At 41.3% G+C, this 17,770-nt stretch overlaps 1 protein-coding gene across 4 annotated transcripts; it reads left to right on the top strand.

Moving 5' to 3' along the window:
* Nucleotides 1-505: 505 nt before the first annotated feature.
* nt5c2a (5'-nucleotidase, cytosolic IIa) lies at nt 506-17,352 on the top strand. 4 transcript variants are annotated; one of them, XM_034131959.1, is made up of 19 exons: nt 506-574; nt 1,614-1,721; nt 2,562-2,600; nt 3,734-3,807; nt 7,073-7,190; nt 7,294-7,389; nt 8,236-8,327; nt 9,171-9,228; nt 11,187-11,280; nt 11,358-11,411; nt 11,510-11,593; nt 11,756-11,797; nt 11,942-12,049; nt 12,138-12,204; nt 12,457-12,627; nt 12,717-12,768; nt 14,701-14,761; nt 14,939-15,115; nt 15,603-17,352. In XM_034131959.1, exons 2-19 carry the CDS (start codon nt 1,621-1,623, stop codon nt 15,837-15,839), a joined length of 1,725 nt encoding a protein of 574 aa, XP_033987850.1. In that variant the 5' UTR covers nt 506-574; nt 1,614-1,620; the 3' UTR covers nt 15,840-17,352. The 4 variants fall into 4 exon arrangements, with proteins under 4 accessions (XP_033987850.1, XP_033987851.1, XP_033987853.1 ...); XM_034131960.1 differs by lacking the exon at nt 2,562-2,600 and having other exon boundaries at nt 15,603-15,885; XM_034131961.1 differs by lacking the exons at nt 506-574; nt 2,562-2,600 and adding an exon at nt 3,264-3,355 and having other exon boundaries at nt 1,653-1,721; nt 15,603-15,885.
* Nucleotides 17,353-17,770: the final 418 nt, after the last annotated feature.

Below are 17,770 nucleotides of genomic sequence, written 5' to 3' on the forward strand. Positions count from 1 at the left end.
TAATCATCTTCTTTTTCTTATTAGTGTGAATGCTGTTTACTAACTGCTTTAATCGCGATGCGATGTTTACTGTGAGAACAGCTGCTGACAAAGTTGGGAAAGACCTTTTAGATTTTGCAATAATTGTCATGAAAGAAAAATACTGATCTAATAACAGAGTTTTGTTGAATCACCTTTTTTATGGAAAATATTTTATGTCATTTCCCTTTTCAGGAATCTCAACAGAGAAAGTTAAAACATTGCTAATGTTAAATAAATGAAAACCATTCACAGTTAAGAATTAGATATGAATGATTTTGCCACAAATGATTGCATACATTTACAGTTAATTATTTCTCCAGTGTGATAGCTGTCAAACAAGTTAAATCCATTTCTCACTTATTCTTAGCCCACTAAAAGGAGTTCTCAAATAATCGGGAAATAACGTTGTAATAACTTATCTCTGGTCGGGTTTGTTTTCTTCGTGTCAACTGTCCTACTTGGGTTGCCGTACGTAGCTGAGGACCAATCGGGTAGCGGTCCATGATAAGGTGGAGAGAAAGAAGAAGAAGAGACGCAGAAGTGGACGGTCACGGTGAGTGGTGTGTCTTGTTTGTGGTGTGTTGTGTGTCTGCAGTAAATGCTTGGCCTCAGTCTGAGAGCTGTGACAGATTAACGGGCTCTCAAACACTGACTCACTAACGGGTGGAGTTAAAAGCTGCTAAGCTAACAGCGAGCTGATGAAACTAACGTTACTTACACACAGCTAACTTTAGCTTAGCCTTTATTCTGATGTATTACATATGTTTCCGGTGTGGGTAGGAAGAAGCATTCTGAAGCACAGGACCCTGCTAGAGTCTTATACAGAACACTGCACCAATAAAGCAACCACCTTTTAATAAATAATCATTTATACCATGTTCGACTTGATCACATTCATACTTTAGTTTTTCTGCTTTAGTTTTACAGTGTGGAATACATGAAGTACATTTACTCAAGTACTGTACTTGAGTACACTTTTCAAGTACTTATACTTCACTTGGTTATTTTTTACTTTATGCTACTTTGACTTTACTACAGTTTGGAGGCAATTTTTTACTTTTGACTCCTACATTTTTTATTTATAATACAGAATATAAATTAACAAATAAGTCATTATGTATTATTATAGGATAAGCTACTCAGCAGAATATCAAGTATTTTAAATAATCTCTACCTTTACCAAGTGCAACATTGACAATTAATGCATTAATAATTAGAATACATAAATGTAATATTTTTAAATCTGATATGGGCCATACTGGAAAAATGAGTACTATATATTTTCATGCCAGTACTATGTACTTTTACTTGAGTACAATTTTAAATGTAAAAGTATATAAAGTATTCGTACACTCGTTTTTACTTAAGTACAAGATCTGAGTACTTCTTGTACCTCTGATTGACCAAGGCAGCCTACCTGAGTGCAGCAGGCTGGGTCAGGATAGCGTGGTACATGAGTTCTACTTAGAGAGGAGAAGGTCTGATCAGCTGCCTGCCTGAGAGGACACTGGGTTAACCAGTCATCCTGCATGAATAAAGGTTTTCGAGGACTGTTTCTGGGTTTATCATCAGCTCCTCTCCTCTCCTCTCAGAATCAAGATGACGACTTCATGGAGCGACCGTCTGCAGAACCACGCTGAGCTACCTGCCAACATGGACGGTGTGGCCATGAAGAAGTACCGCCGGGAAGCTCACCAAAGGTGTGTGTGTGTGTGTGTGTGTGTGTGTGTGTGTGTGTGTGTGTGTGTGTGTGTGTGTGTGTGTGTGTGTGTGTGTGTGTGTGTGTGTGTGTGTGTGTGTGTGTGTGTGTGTGTGTGTGTGTGTGTGTGTGTGTGTGTGTGTGTGTGTGTGTGTGTGTGTGTGTGTGTGTGTGTGTGTGTGATCTCTTGGTATAAAACAGGTTCGTCATCTAGTCATCATAAAATGTCTCCTTACTGGGCGTGCAAACCAAATCAGTCACATCTCATCCGCTATTTCAGAAACCTCAGATTCTAACTATTTATGACATGTCTCAATCCGACTCGTCACTCTCCAGATCTCAATCTTCTCACTTGCAGAAATCATTTTTTGATTAGATTTAGGGATATCAAATTATGACTTTTACCATCTGACCAAAAATCTGTTCCTCTCTTAAAAGAGTATCTGCAGTTTTGCAACAGTTTTCCCCATGTGGTTATATCCATGTACCATGTACCCATGATCCAGCCATTTGTTTCACTTGCAATGACTTGTGATACTATCAAAGTTTAAAATAATGAACAGGGAAAATGCAACAAAACTTTTAATAACATATTTTGTTCCTTTAAATCTTGTACACTACACATATTTCCTGAGTCCTATACATATAGAAACCAAGCCAGCCTTAAAGTGTAACGTAATACCAGGCTGGTAGCAGAGTTGTTGCACCTCTGTGGAAATAAATGATGTGTACTGGGTACTGAATTGCAGTAGAAAATACTTTATTCTCTGACAAAAACAGCCGACCATGGCCATGTAGCATGACCTCAGTGGTAATACTCCATGTATTCTCTATTACAAAGCTTTCCAAGGGATCAGACTCAAACCCATCCTGCAACAAGGTATGCCATCCATCTATTGTTGAAGCAAACTGCGATTACTGACTAAATGACTCTTCCATGATGTGAAATGATTTTCCATCCGACTCATTGAATTCCATCCATCCTGACCCCTGTGGAGGCAGCAGGTGGCTCTCATTGTGCTTTCCTGTTGCATTCCCCTTGTTCCTGCAGCTCTGCTTTAATGCTCATCTGTTACTGTCCATGATGTCATCTCTCACGGCATTTGAATAGAAACTCGAGGCCGGTGTACTGTCTGATCAGAGTCACAGATCATACTGTATGTCTGACTGTACACTCAGCAGTGAGGGGGGTTTTCTGTGAGAGTAACTGTTGAGCACAAATTCTATGAAAATGATGAAGATAAAAAGAGCAAATGGGAAAGACATATTTTATAATGTCTGTATGTCTGCAGGTTTAGGCTTAACATCTATAGATTGATAGTTAGGGTCAGGTGGTTAAGGCTGGATAGGAAACCTATGTTTTGAGAAATGTATGCCTTTAACACAAAGGCAAAAATGTCAACTATTCTACTAATTGATAAATAACGTTGGTCTTCTTTTTAAAGAACAATGTCAACAATTCTGTATTGTATGTTTATCAATAAGAATGACAAAAGTATACTGCAGCTTCTTAGTAAAAAGCTTTGTTTATTCACTTATTTAGTTAGTACCGTATCAGAGCCATTCGGACATGAATGTGGGTCCACACACATCAGGAAGGAACGTATTCTTGTCGAGGGAATCACACATGTTGAGGTAATGTTCAGTTCCATATGGAACATTGTGACTTTGTGTGACAGCAACCTTGATGACAGTCCTTTTAGATGTATCTGACAACATGACTCAGCAGAAACCACAGCAGCTCTCCATCTGAGAAGAAGTTGGCAGGCCTGAGAGTTTCACTTCAGATGCTCTGATCACTTTAAATAACCTGCAGGATTGCATGTCTGTTGGTGTTGTGGTTGTTAAGTTTTATTTGAGTGACTCGTGGTAAGGTCACTCACACAGTCTGCCATGAATATCAAGACTGACCTCAAGGGAGCGTGCGCTTTTTATTTTCTTCTGTAGCTCTAAAAACCATGAATTAGAAGTAAGCCGTGCATTGTTTGACCCAACATTGTTCTCCCTTTCCAGAGTGTTTGTCAATCGAAGCTTGGCCATGGAGAAGATCAAGTGCTTTGGGTTTGACATGGATTACACTCTGGCAGGTGAGTGCAGTCTGGTAAAGGTCAGAGTGAAGAGCTGCTGCATGGAGAGCCTCAATGTCCTGCTGCAGATTGTCTGCCTCATCCACTCAGTGACTGAGGGCATAGGATACCCTCCAGACAGCCCTATTAGTCCTCTCGTACTTTGAATGGCTGGGGATACTTTTGTTCACTTACATCACTCATTTTTTGTGTAACATTTTAACTTGCAAAACTGTAAAAAAAAAAAAAAGAAGCAATGTAAATAATAACAAATTAGAAGGAAAAACAGATAAAAGAAAATACAGATTTAAGTATTCTGACACAGAACGATTTTAGAAGCAATGTATTTCTATTGGTAGTATGTTTCGTGCCTGCACCAAATAATAACAAATTAGAAGGAAAAAAAGATGACATAAAATACAGATGTCAGTATTCTGAGGCTCTGAGACATTTCTTTTCCTCACTGACGGCAAAAAAACTCAGACATTATACAATTTAAAATAATAGGGTTAGGCTTAGGGTAAGATATTGAGTAAGAACATGTTTTTATGAACCACACAGCTTCTGGTCTTCCAAGACCCGACCGGACAAAAAGACGTGTTGCAGGCACGAAACATACTACCAATAGAAATACATTGCATTTAAAATCGTTCTGTGTGACACGAAAAAAAGGTGAAAATCGTGTTGGTGAACACGAATCAATAGATTAAATTAATTTTGTGACTATAACACGAAATGCCGTGAGACTGGGTTGAGTTGAGCACTCTTAAAGTATCCATCATCTCCATGGCACTGTCTCAGTTGCACACAAGTATTTTTTCTTCTTTAATATTTGCTGCAAAATTGCTAATCTGCCGGATGGGTGTGTAAACATAGTCCTTGAGTTCACTGGAGCACACACTGCAACCCAAGCTGCTCCCTCCTCCCCCCCCAGCTGTGTCAGGATATTCCTGGCAGTTATTCCACACACAACACCCATGGGGGGGAGGGGTCTGGGGTGGCAAAGAGGGTCAGAGACTAACACGTTTTTAGAAGCTGATACCAATTTATTACATCTCATTGAATTAAGCTGACGCTGTGATCCAAAATGACTTATAAGTGAAAAAAACATAAAGATTCTCAGAACACCAAGAAACCTGCAGGGACACTGCCCGTCCCAAAAAGAAGATGCACTTTGAGTACGGCACGCAGTCGCCGTGGCATCGTTTTCGATAAGCTTCTGCAACGTCACAAAATGTATATCTGTCCAGAGTTGCATTCATTTTCCGCCAAGATCTGGTATTGATTGGGAGAGTTGCACCGCTGCGCAAAGTCTTCTCCAGACTCCCAAAGACTCAACGGGGCTGAGGTCTGGGGCCTCATTTATAAACGCAGCGTACGATCAAAGGATGGCGTACGCCAGTTTCTGGGCAGTCTCTGTGATTTATTTAACAAACTTGACCGAACAATGTGTGGTCCTCCAAGGACACTCTGATCCATGCGTACGCACAGAGACGGGAGACATGAGAAACTGCGACACCATTGACCGAAGGAAGAATGGAGAGAGACATGTAAAACAATACCATAAATCTCTCTGCATCATATATGAAGAATACATTTACAGAAATGGGTAAAAGCCAATCTTAAAATGATTAAACAAACGCCTGTTTGATACTCCTGAGAGCACACAAAAACATAACTTGGAGAAATAAATAAATACGGATATGTTATTGAAAACTCTCTCTTACATGTTATGAAATGTATTCTAATAAATGACTTTGAACTGATGCCGTTTTGCATTTCTGTAGGTCGTGTAGATACGAGTGCATAGTTTTATATACTATATACAGTAATTATGTCTCAAAATGTGTTAAAATGGTTAAGCCTTTTTGATTTTGTTTTAAACGGAACTTTACAAATAAAGTGAATTATTATAATGCCAAGACGTGATGCTCCTAAAACACAAGAGGTATGAAAACTAAGAACAACATGTGTCAATTGTACAGCTGGTCACACATCTGTTTTATTTCCTTTAAAAAGCATTCACTTTTTCGTACAACTTATTGATTTATTTTGGTGACGATCCGACCTTCATGCTGCATCTCTTTGTAAACTTCAAACTGCGTCCACCAAACAATCTGATGTATTTGTCTCCACCTCCCCAAAAGAACCAAAATGTGTCACTGTGAAATGTTGTTTTTTAGCTGTTGTGTCGGCATTTGCTACGATCTTCTTAATGCAGTCAGTCTAAATGAGTATTAATATGTTTCTTTGACTATTTATAGGGAAATATGGGCGTTACGTGAAGCCCGCATTTCCAGTTGATTGTGATTTATAAAGGGAAACCGGCGTAGGACGTGCGTGCGCACTGTTATATAAATCTGGATATTTGAGTGTGTAAGCACTTCCTTTGTTCCTACTTGCTTGCACTAGGCGTGATGGGTACATCACTTCATCCGCCTCTGTTCTTACCCTGATGCGCCCATCACTCTGAAAGGGTAAATCTGGATTCATTGATTTGGTTTTAATAATGCGTTGGACAGTTATTAACCTGATTTGAGTAGTTTCAGCAATCCCCTTAGTTGTTTTCTTTGCTTGATGCAGGCCAATCATTTGATCCTTCTGAAACTCATTAACATCCTTTCCACGACCACAGGATATGTCTTCCAACATGGTTGTGAAGTGAGACACAGCTGGGGTTAAATAACTTGTTGCCAGCTGAAACATATTAATCAAAGCAGTAAATATCCAATGGAAGGCTCTTACAGATTGGCTCAGTTAAATCCAGTTGGTGACTTTTTTGGGACGAGCAGTGTGCCTTTGCTTCAAATGAGCCAAACCACTAAGTGCTGGTGCATTAGTTTGAAACGGGCTTGGTTTAATGTCCAAGGTACAAGAGAAACAGGTGATTCAATCTGTCCCGGAAGATTACTTCCTGCTGTATCAGTGGGGAGCAAAAAAGCTTAAAACAAAAAAATGAGATTTTACCACTAACACATTTCAAAAAGTTAACAACAGAAAAATTGTTTTAAAATAATGTATACTTTACAAATTCCTTTGGCAGTGAAGGAAAATTGTCCTATCTCCACAATGGACATTAATGCATCACTAAGCCTGGCTCTAAAGAGTCTGCTGTAGCGCTGCGAGTCTTTGCAGACCTGCAGCCTGAAAATCAAGTTGGAAGTAACAAAGATGATGGAATACACGGCTGTATGACTGTTTTTGTAGAATCGGTGTATTTTGGTCCCATCAGAGTGATTTATGTGTAGTAAACATGAGCCTCTCTCCCTGTCTGTCTGTCTGGCAGTGTATAAATCTCCTGAGTACGAGTCGCTAGGCTTCGACCTGACGGTGGAGCGCCTGGTGAACATTGGTTATCCACAAGAGCTGCTCAACTTTGTCTACGACCCCTCCTTCCCCACCAGGCTGGTTCACAATGCCCTGCCTTTTTGAAATCCATTTGAACAGCAGTGCATTCTCACAAGTGGTATTTCTGTCTCTCACTGTCTTCCCTCTTCATTCTTCCAGAGGTCTGCTGTTTGACACAACGTATGGCAATCTGCTTAAAGTGGATGCATATGGGAACATCCTGGTGTGTGTGCACGGATTCAACTTCTTGAGGGGGTGAGGTCAATGACTCTGACTGAGCTGCACACCACATCTCTAAAAACACACACTTATTCACAAAGTTAGATCCTTCTTCTATGCAAATGAGTCATAAACAGCACTACAGTCTGCAGCCATGCACCTTTAGGCTTTGAGCTAAATGTCAGCATGCTAACAATGACAATGCTAACAAGCTAATGTTATGCCATAATAACAATAATATTCCCCTATGCTGAATAGCTCCAAACACAAAGCACTGCTGAGGCTTATGGGAATGTCATTAGTTTTGCAGATATTTGGTCTATAATCTAAGTATTGGAGAAATGTAAAATTTGACCAGATGTTATTCCATCAAATTGACGTTATTTTAGGATTATTCATCTAGGCACCATGAATATCTCTAAGTGGAAGTTACAACCTAGTGGTGGCGCTACAGGAAAAGTCAGAGCATCAAATGGGATTCATCCTCTGGGCACAATGCATGCAGTGGTTAACCAAACATTTTCTGACATTGACTACATTTTCCTAACAATGACCAAAAAACCTGAAGGCCGTCCTTCATTTTGACTGATTAAGAAACTGAGGGCGACCTACCGTATCTTTGAGTAATGCACAGCGTGTGGAAGAGATCTGGACTGGAGGCGTGGAGCTTCTCCTCTGCAGAACAACTGCAGTCTTCAGCAAGAGTGCTTGCAGGATCAGATATTCCCGCCTTCACCGACTTCAAACCTAGTCTGAAGTAGCTCTGCTGATACAGTGTGCCGTGTTCAGGGGGTTCAGTCTTCAGAACAACAGTAACACATTGGGGGGGAGTCATAGAAATGCTATTATATGTAATATTTGTGTTTGTGTCACTGTGCACAGACCGGACATCAGAGAGATTTACCCAAACAAATTCATTCAGCGTGGAGACACTGACCGCTTCTACATCCTTAACACACTCTTCAACCTACCTGGTGAGAACTGCTCTACACCTTTAGCCGTCTCAGAGTGAAATTCATTTCTTTCAATATAATGACACAATTTGGTCTGGTGATACATTTGAGATTTAAAGCATTAAATGTATTTAAAGGGAATCAGCTGAGGATGCTTAGGGCTGCCTTTTTTAAAACCACACTTAAAGCTTAACATTTAAAATGTACTATAAAATAACCGTTTTAAATAAAAGATACGAGATAATGAACTATTGTTTCAGAGCCCAAAGTGATTCAAACTTCTTGATTTGTCTAAAACTCCAAAGTAATTTCATTTACAATCATTCTGAAAACAAGACATGCTGGAGATGGTGGAACTAGTAAAAAACAAATATTATTATCAGTACCAAAAGGCTAATGTTGTGATATCAGTTATCTTCCCACATATGTGTTCTTATCATTTTTCATTTTTGTGAAAGCTCTAATATATCTGGTCCTTAGTAACAAGGTAGTATCTGACACCAAAACCAATGTTGACGCCTCCCATCTGCCAAACACTGTTCAGTGTCATTTGAACATAACGGCTTGTATTAAGTTGATCATATTACCCTCAGGTTGCCTTACAGGCTTGCAAGTCTTTAACCTATGAATGTTTCCCATCAGCATCATCCCACATAAACGTAGTGTATGAACCAACGTAGTACTACCCTAGGAAAATGCTGAAAAGAACATGATGTGTATTTTTTTTTTTTTAAAAGAAGAAGGAAACGTTGTGGTGTGTAACCTGGAGTTCACTGTTTTCTTCTTACTCTTGGTTTGTCATATAGAAAGCATGATCATATTCAGTCAGTCTCTCTGATTCCAGTCCTTTGCCTTCTTGCTCAGAAACCTACCTCTTTGCCTGCCTGGTGGATTTCTTCAGTAACTGCTCCAGATACTCCAGGTACTGCACACTCAGCTCTGCACACCTTTAGCTTAGCAGTGGTGATGTGAAGTCATGTGACCGTGCTGTAGTTCCTTTATAGCCCAACATTAGCCTCCTTTAGCTTAGCAGTGGTGATGTGAAGTCATGTGACCGTGCTGTAGTTCCTTTATAGCCCAACATTAGCCTCCTTTAGCTTAGCAGTGGTGATGTGAAGTCATGTGACCGTGCTGTAGTTCCTTTATAGCCCAACATTAGCCACCTTTAGCTTAGCAGTGGTGATGTGAAGTCATGTGACCGTGCTGTAGTTCCTTTATAGCCCAACATTAGCCACCTTTAGCTTAGCAGTGGTGATGTGAAGTCATGTGACTGTGCTGTAGTTCCTTTATAGCCCAACATTAGCCACCTTTAGCTTAGCAGTGGTGATGTGAAGTCATGTGACCGTGCTGTAGTTCCTTTATAGCCCAACATTAGCCACCTTTAGCTTAGCAGTGGTGATGTGAAATCATGTGACCGTGCTGTAGTTCCTTTATAACCCAACATTAGCCACCTTTAGCTTAGCAGTGGTGATGTGAAGTCATGTGACCGTGCTGTAGTTCCTTTATAGCCCAACATTAGCCACCTTTAGCTTAGCAGTGGTGATGTGAAGTCATGTGACCGTGCTGTAGTTCCTTTATAGCCCAACATTAGCCACCTTTAGCTTAGCAGTGGTGATGTGAAGTCATGTGACCGTGCTGTAGTTCCTTTATAGCCCAACATTAGCCACCTTTAGCTTAGCACTGGTGATGTGAAGTCATGTGACTGTGCTGTAGTTCCTTTATAGCCCAACATTAGCCACCTTTAGCTTAGCGGTGGTGACGTGAAGTCATGTGACCGTGCTGTAGTTCCTTTATAGCCCAACATTAGCCACCTTTAGCTTAGCGGTGGTGACGTGAAGTCATGTGACCGTGCTGTAGTTCCTTTATAGCCCAACATTAGCCACCTTTAGCTTAGCGGTGGTGACGTGAAGTCATGTGACCGTGCTGTAGTTCCTTTATAGCCCAACATGTTGCAACCCAGTCTCACGGCATTTCGTGTTATTAGTCACGAAATTAATTTAATCTATTGATTCGTGTTCACCAACACGATTTTCACATTTTTTTCGTGTCACACAGAACGATTTTAAATGCAATGTATTTCTATTGGTAGTATGTTTCGTGCCTGCAACACGTCTTTTTGTCCGGTCGGGTCTTGGAAGACCAGAAGCTGTGTGGTTCATAAAAACATGTTCTTACTCAATATCTTACCCTAAGCCTAACCCTATCCCTTTTATTTTAAATTGTATAATGTCTGAGTTTTTTTGCCGTCAGTGAGGAAAAGAAATGGCTCAGAGCCTCAGAATACTGAAATCTGTATTTTATGTCATCTTTTTTTTCTTCTAATTTGTTATTATTTGGTGCAGGCACGAAACATACTACCAATATAAATACATTGCTTCTAAAATCGTTCTGTGTCAGAATACTTAAATCTGTATTTTTTTAAATGTCTTTTTCCTTCTAATTTGTTATTATTTACATTGCTTTTAAAATCGTTCTGTGTGACACGAAAAAAATGGCGAAATCGTGTTGGTGAACACGAATCAATAGATTAATTTCGTGACTATAACACGAAATGCCGTGAGACTGTGTTGCCATTAGCCACATTTAGCTTAGCAGTGGTGATGTGAAGTCATGTGACCGTGCTGTAGTTCCTTTATAGCCCAACATTAGCCACCTTTAGCTTAGCGGTGAAGATGTGAAGTCATGTGACCGTGCTGTAGTTCCTTTATAGCCCAACATTAGCTTTTTACTTCAGAAATCATAAAGTGGTGTTAATATGTGGAGTTTATCCTGCTGAATTAAACATTGAGGTATTATAAATGCCCATAGAGTCAGGATTGTGCTACAGTTAACAAAGATATGATACACACACATTTCTTCTATTTCTAATTGTCACTGTAGTTGTGAGGCTGGCTTCAAAAATGGTGACCTTTTCATGTCCTACAAGAGCATGTTCCAGGACGTGCGAGACGGTGTGGACTGGGTTCATATGAAGGTAGAGTCATTTGCTTTTCCACATGAATCCTGTTTCTAGGCTGTTTGCCTTCAGCCCACTGCTTTTTATTTTCCCAGGGGTCTTTAAAAGAGAAAACTGTTGAAAACCTGGAGAAGTATGTGGCAAAGGACGTAAGTAAAGCAGCATATTAAGGTCTTACAATACACACACACACACCACTTGTGCTGTAGTACTTTATCAGCTCATGTTGCTTCTGTTTCTCCTCCAGCCCAAGCTTCCTCTGCTCCTCAGTCGCATGAATGAAGTAGCCAAAGTGTTTCTGGCCACCAACAGTGATTACAAATACACAGAGGTGAGAGGACAGCTTACAGTCAGATATGTCAAATGTATTAAAGCAAACACAACGTTGAACCTCATATTGTCATGATGTACTGATTCATGTCCACATATTTTCATGAAGTTCTATTGCTTGGTGGTTTTCGGACATTAAATACCCTGCCCTGTCTTCTTTCAGAAAATTATGACCTACCTTTTTGGCTTTCCTCATGGCCCAAAGGTAACACTAATGATTTGCATTGTCAATCTGAATGAAGCACCTTGGTTACACCTGTCTGGGGCCAGTGTGTTAGGGTTAAAAAGCGCGAAGAGAAATAAAAAACACTGTACTGTACCAGGATTGACCTTTATGATGTGTGTACAGCCAGGCACACCCCACCGGCCCTGGAAGTCCTACTTCGACATGATCCTGGTGGACGCCCGCAAGCCTGTGTTCTTTGGAGAGGGGACGGTGCTGCGGCAAGTGGACACTGTGAGTGTGTAGAAGCCTGTATGGACAAGATACTCTACTCAAATATGATGTTTATTAATAGGAGTGTGACAATGTGTGTTTCCTTCAGACCACAGGCCGGCTGAGGATCGGCACATACACAGGGCCCCTGCAGCATGGGATTGTTTACTCTGGAGGTAAATGAAGAATCCAAGTTACTTTAAGATTCCAGATATTGGAGTGGAGTTAAACCTTGAAAATAGATGCAGTTTAAGTTTATGGTATGTTGCATTGTTGGAGACTTCAGATTTTCATTGCCAAAACTACGCTGTAGCTGTACGGATTTGGTAAATAAGCCTTTGGAATTCCAGCCATACCATCCTTGATGATCGCTTTAAGAGGTTTAAATAGTGTGCGTCAAATTCCTGATGCCATATTTGTCCTGACAGGTTCTTCAGACATTGTGTGTGATCTGCTGGGGGCTAAAGGAAAAGACATCATCTACATTGGAGACCACATTTTCGGTGACATCCTCAAATCAAAGAAGCGTCAGGGCTGGAGGACCTTCCTGGTGATTCCTGAGCTGGCCCAGGAGCTGCACGTGTGGACCGACAAGAGCTGTGAGACACTCACTCACTCACTCACTCACTCACTCACTCACTCACTCACTCACTCTAAAATATTGATGAATGTTGTTTTGATTTTTCAGCCATCTTTGAGGAGCTTCAGTCTCTGGAGTGCTTCCTCGCAGAGCTTTACAAGTGAGTTCCTTTTTGTTGTGTCTTTTAGATGTATTCCTACAAAAACATTCTTAATTAAGAATAATTAAATAAATCCCCTACAGGAAATTCAGTGTTCACTCTGTTGTTGATTTTGTTGCTTTCAGTAAGCAAAGGCTTGATTGTAAATCAGTTTTCCAGTGTGGTAGATGCATATCGCAACATCGCAGAAACTCCGTTCAAACATCAAAACGTTTAGCTCGGGCGGGAATCGATGGCTATCATTTGGATTATTCATAACTTTCATAATTCAGAGAGAGAGAGAGAGAGAGAGAGAGAGAGAGAGAGAGAGAGAGAGAGAGAGGAGAGAGAGAGAGAGAGAGAGAAGAGAGGAGAGAAGAGAGAGAGAGAGAGAGAGAGAGAGAGAGATGAGAGAGAGATGAGAGAGAGAGAGAGAGAGAGAGAGAGAGAGAGAGAGAGAGAGAGAGAGTTAAAGGGACATCGTGTGTTATGGCGAGGGATGCGTATCCCTCGCCATAAAACACGATGTCCCTTTAACTCCTATGAAAATGTTCAAAAAGTGCTCAAACTTCACATGTGTGCTAACAGTCCAGCCGTGAAGACATCTACGAGACAGTTTTGAGATTTCTTCAAATGCCGTTGCCATGGCAACACAATGCTCGCCATGAAACACGGTTTTCTCATAACTTCAGTGAAAATGTTCCAAACGGGCCCAAAACTTCACAGGTTTGGTAACGATGCAGCCATCAACGCATCTAAGCGTATTATGGGGTGTCATCAAATGCCGTTGGCATGGCGACAGATCATTCACCATCAACTTAGTTCAAAAGTTTGCAGTTCAAATATTCTGCTGCTTTTCCAAGCCTTTACTTTCTTTTCTTCTCTCATCACACATTCAAGCCCCCAGTGTTCATGTATCATTTCAATCTAAATTCTTCCCTTTCTTCTTACACATTACATTTCAGCATAGCAGTTTAGCGTCAGCTTTTCAGCATAAAGCATTCCCACTAGCAATTTCTTCAGGAATTGCATTCTCTAGTTGACTTACTTACTGTATGCAGGTTGTATTTTTCATGTCTGTTGACTATGTTGGGACACTCACATGTAGTGCTCTGTTCATCCCTGCTCTGAGTGGATTCCTTTCATGTTTGTATGCTGATTTAAATGTATCTACAGGTTACATTATTTAGCAATTGAATCATTTCTGCGCATTTGTTCTGAGTATTGTAGAATTGAGTGTTAGTTATACTGCAGTGTGGTGTCACTTCAGCAGCATGTTCTTTAATGTGGCCTTGCAGGGTTTGATATCGAACAAGGGGTGTTATTATTTACCCGTATTGACCATAAACTCATAACAAAAATGTAATATTTATATGAAATCAAGCAATCTGACCTGCCACTGTGTATGGATGTTCAGTATAACTGTCGATCAGCAGCTACATTGTGCACAGCAAATCCCTGTTAATTAAAATCAGCAGGAGGAGCGCTAGCTAACCTTAGCTGTTAGCAGGCTACAGAGGTTGCATTGAGTAACATTGTGATGGGTTCAAACTATTCAATACAAATGAGTATGGGCAACAGCAAGATGGTGTTCAAATGTAACCCTGTAAAATGTACGATTTATTTCCTAATCATTTATATTGTGTGTTTTCATGCAAACGATCCCTATAGATTGCTGACAGTTAACTCTGACTTCAAGGCAGTTTAAATACTTTTTGGGGATAGTGTTTAAAAACTTCTGCACCTCTCAAATTATAAATTGTGCTTAGAGACCCTCTCCTCCTCCTCTCCTCCTCCTCACTACACCCAGATTTGTGTTGTAATTGATTTGCACAAAAACAAAAGTAAACACTGATAGCATTATATACATTTTTCGAATGTTCTGAAGATAAATTGGTAATAATGTGACAGCTCAATGTGAAGGTCCATTTTAGAGCTTGTGTTTGTCCTCAGGCATCTGGACAGCAGCAGCAACGAGAGGCCGGACATCAGCTCCCTGCAGAGACGCATTAAGGTACCACTTCCTCCAACTAACACAGTGCTTACCTTATTCACACCTTATTCTATATACTCTCATTTATCAACTGTCCTCAGAAATGTTACACTACAGTGAAAGATTCCACACACACACAGAATCCCCAGGGAACAGGCTGCACTTTAAATATCAGGCATGTCTTTGTGTCCCTTGCAGAAAGTGACCCATGACATGGACATGTGCTACGGCATGATGGGAAGTCTGTTCCGCAGTGGATCCCGACAGACGCTGTTTGCCTCGCAGGTGATGCGCTACGCTGACCTTTACGCCGCCTCCTTCATCAACCTGCTGTACTACCCCTTCAGCTACCTGTTCAGGGCGGCCCACGTGCTGGTGAGGCTCTCAGGCTCTGCGTCCGTCTGGGTTGATAGTCAAGTTGCCAGCTTAGTAAACCCGGAAATGTAGAGTACCCCAACGTTTTATGTTAGCACAGTAGAGGTAATCATTTTCATCTTGTGCTCTCTATATCCAATGGTCGCAAAACACTACTCATGGTAGTAAACATCAGACCACCAGCAGTACATGCTACCACTTTCTGGTGAAAACTGCCATTTTTTATCCTGATTCAACATACTTATTAACCCCCAAAACCACTCCAAAATGTCCAAATCGGCCAAGCCATTTCAACTATTGTCCACATAGGCTATAATGGTAATTAATGATACCTAACGCAATTTATGCTTTTGTATAAATTGCAGATAATCAACATATGTTGCTGGGGACCCGTGCTATACATTTCTAACATAAACTTTGGGGTAGTCAACCTTTCTGGGTTCACTAAGCTAGCAACTAGACTATAAGGTGAAACTCTCCCCCTCAGATGCCCCATGAGTCCACGGTGGAGCACACCCACGTCAGCGTCATGGACACCGAGTCTCCGCTGGCAACACGCAACCGGCACGATGTGGACCTCAAAGAGATGGAGTGCAAACGGCACCAGCTGACTCGGTCCGTCAGTGAGATCCAGCCCCCCCACTTCTTCCCTCAGCCCCCACAGGAGATCACACACTGCCACGATGAGGATGATGACGAGGAGGAGGAGGAGGACGAGCAGTAGAGAGGGGGTGAAGCAGCAGAGTCTGCATATGAGGCATGACATAGACCACTGGGGGTGGGTCCCGTCTCTTCCCTGCAGCCTGCACCTGTCCACGGGGAGAGAAAGCTGTTATTCTAGATGCATGTCTGTTAGGGTGAGATGAAGGCGAAGCCATGGTGACATTAAAGTGAAAGTGTTCAGGAGTCCTGTATACATGCACTCATTGTTCTGTAAACGTCTCTCTGCTGCTTTCCCCTGCTCCACAGCGCTCTCTGTACAACATGCTGACCCTAACTCTGCTGAGACTGCTACCTCAGGCATTTTAGGGACCATGTTCAGAAGATAACTGATGATGCATGTGTCCTCAACAGAGCGCAAGGTGTTTGGAACATGGACCTGGGAAATGTAGGAACTTATTAACAGCACATCCAAGGGTGGATTTTGACTTGAAGGACTGTCATTTGGTTATTTGGCACAGCTGCCATGGATCACAAACGGTTCCTCTCCATAAGAGTTGTGTGTGCAGCAGAAGGTTTTTAAAAGTGTGTTTTAAAGGTGAGGTGGATGGGAGGCTGCTAACACGGTATCACTAACATGGCAGCGGCTTAGAGAAACTCCCCCTACTTATTTATACACTGCCATATCCACCAGAATGTAAATGAAGTCTGTCTGTATTAAGTGTTTCTTTTAAAGGGTAGTGCAGATATTACACCCTGCTTTATTTATCTCACATAGTTGGAATGAGAATGAATGTTAAAGTATATTTTGAACATCTGAAATGAGAGAGGTATGAAAGCTTTTCAGATAACAAAACAAATTGCATTTTGACGACCTCATAGATGATTGAGTTTTTTTAAGCGAACGGTTCAAATGTATATTAAGACAAAATGTATGAGTTAATATATTGTCGTTATGATATAAGTCTAAATTGTGTTCTTCAGAGCCGTGAGTCAAACATAGAGTTACTGTGATATTTAGGTTGGCCTGCTGCTTTCAACATGCTGTTACTGTAGTGTGAGAACCACACACACCACATGATGACTGGTGTATTTCAGTGGGGTGTACGGTCATGTGTTACTGCCTTTGCTTTAGAGGGCCTGTGATGGAACAGGAGGAGCTGTGATGTAAAGTCCTCTCTGCTGCAATATTAGGAGCTGCTGCTGAACACTGATGTGCATTCTATCTGCTTGGGCCCGCATCTTTTTTTATTTGTATTTGTATGTCCTGCTGAAAGCTGATTGTTAAACATGTCCAGCCCCGCTGCAGCTTGCAAAGATATTCCTGCTATTTGAGTGGGAGCAATAGCAGACTGTTGAAACTCAAAGGTTTCTTTTTCTCTATTCTGTTTGCTGTCAGCAGATAGTCACACATACTAAAGTGTAAAGTCAACCAAATGAATGTTGTTGTTTTCTTACCAGCCATATTTAACGCATGCTGCATTTATTCAGTTTTATTTGAAATGTTGTGAAGATGAAGAAGTTGAAGTTCAGATGCTGTGAGGGAGTCTGTTTTTAATAAAGGTTCTCAACTGATAGTAGGTCTGTTTTTCTCTCAAGTTCCACGTGAACACCACAGACCCTCTTCTTCTACAGCTGCCCCCAGCTCTCCACCCAACACAACCTTTACTAGTTTGGCCATCTTATATTTGTGTATGAACTAAGCATATGGAGACATTTGATTATAAGGTTATACAATGGTGGTGTTGTGCAGCAGAGGGAGCTGAATGCTGCGCTGACAAGACAGATGTGAAGCTTCCTCATTTCTCTAGTTCCCCTCCTCCACTCCTATCCTCCACTCCTATCCTCCACTCCTATCCTTGTGTCTTAGTCCCGCCCACAGGAGATGCGAGCGGAGGACTGAGGAGGGGAGCCGAGGAGAGAGGAGGGGAACTGAGGAGAGAGGAGGGGAAGCAGCAGGCGGTTAGAGAAATGAGAACTCCTCTCCTCTGAGCG

Source organism: Trematomus bernacchii, unplaced genomic scaffold (assembly GCF_902827165.1).
Source record: "Trematomus bernacchii unplaced genomic scaffold, fTreBer1.1, whole genome shotgun sequence".
Lineage (NCBI taxonomy): Eukaryota > Metazoa > Chordata > Actinopteri > Perciformes > Nototheniidae > Trematomus > Trematomus bernacchii.

Bases quoted from the DNA above. Each gene is read 5' to 3' on its own strand.
- nt5c2a (XM_034131959.1), top strand. From the start codon at position 1,621: ATGACGACTTCATGGAGCGACCGTCTGCAGAACCACGCTGAGCTACCT. The intron at 9,229-11,186 runs GTACTGCACACT...TTGTCACTGTAG, and splicing joins AACTGCTCCAGATACTCCAG to TTGTGAGGCTGGCTTCAAAA. The intron at 11,412-11,509 runs GTAAGTAAAGCA...TTTCTCCTCCAG, and splicing joins AGAAGTATGTGGCAAAGGAC to CCCAAGCTTCCTCTGCTCCT.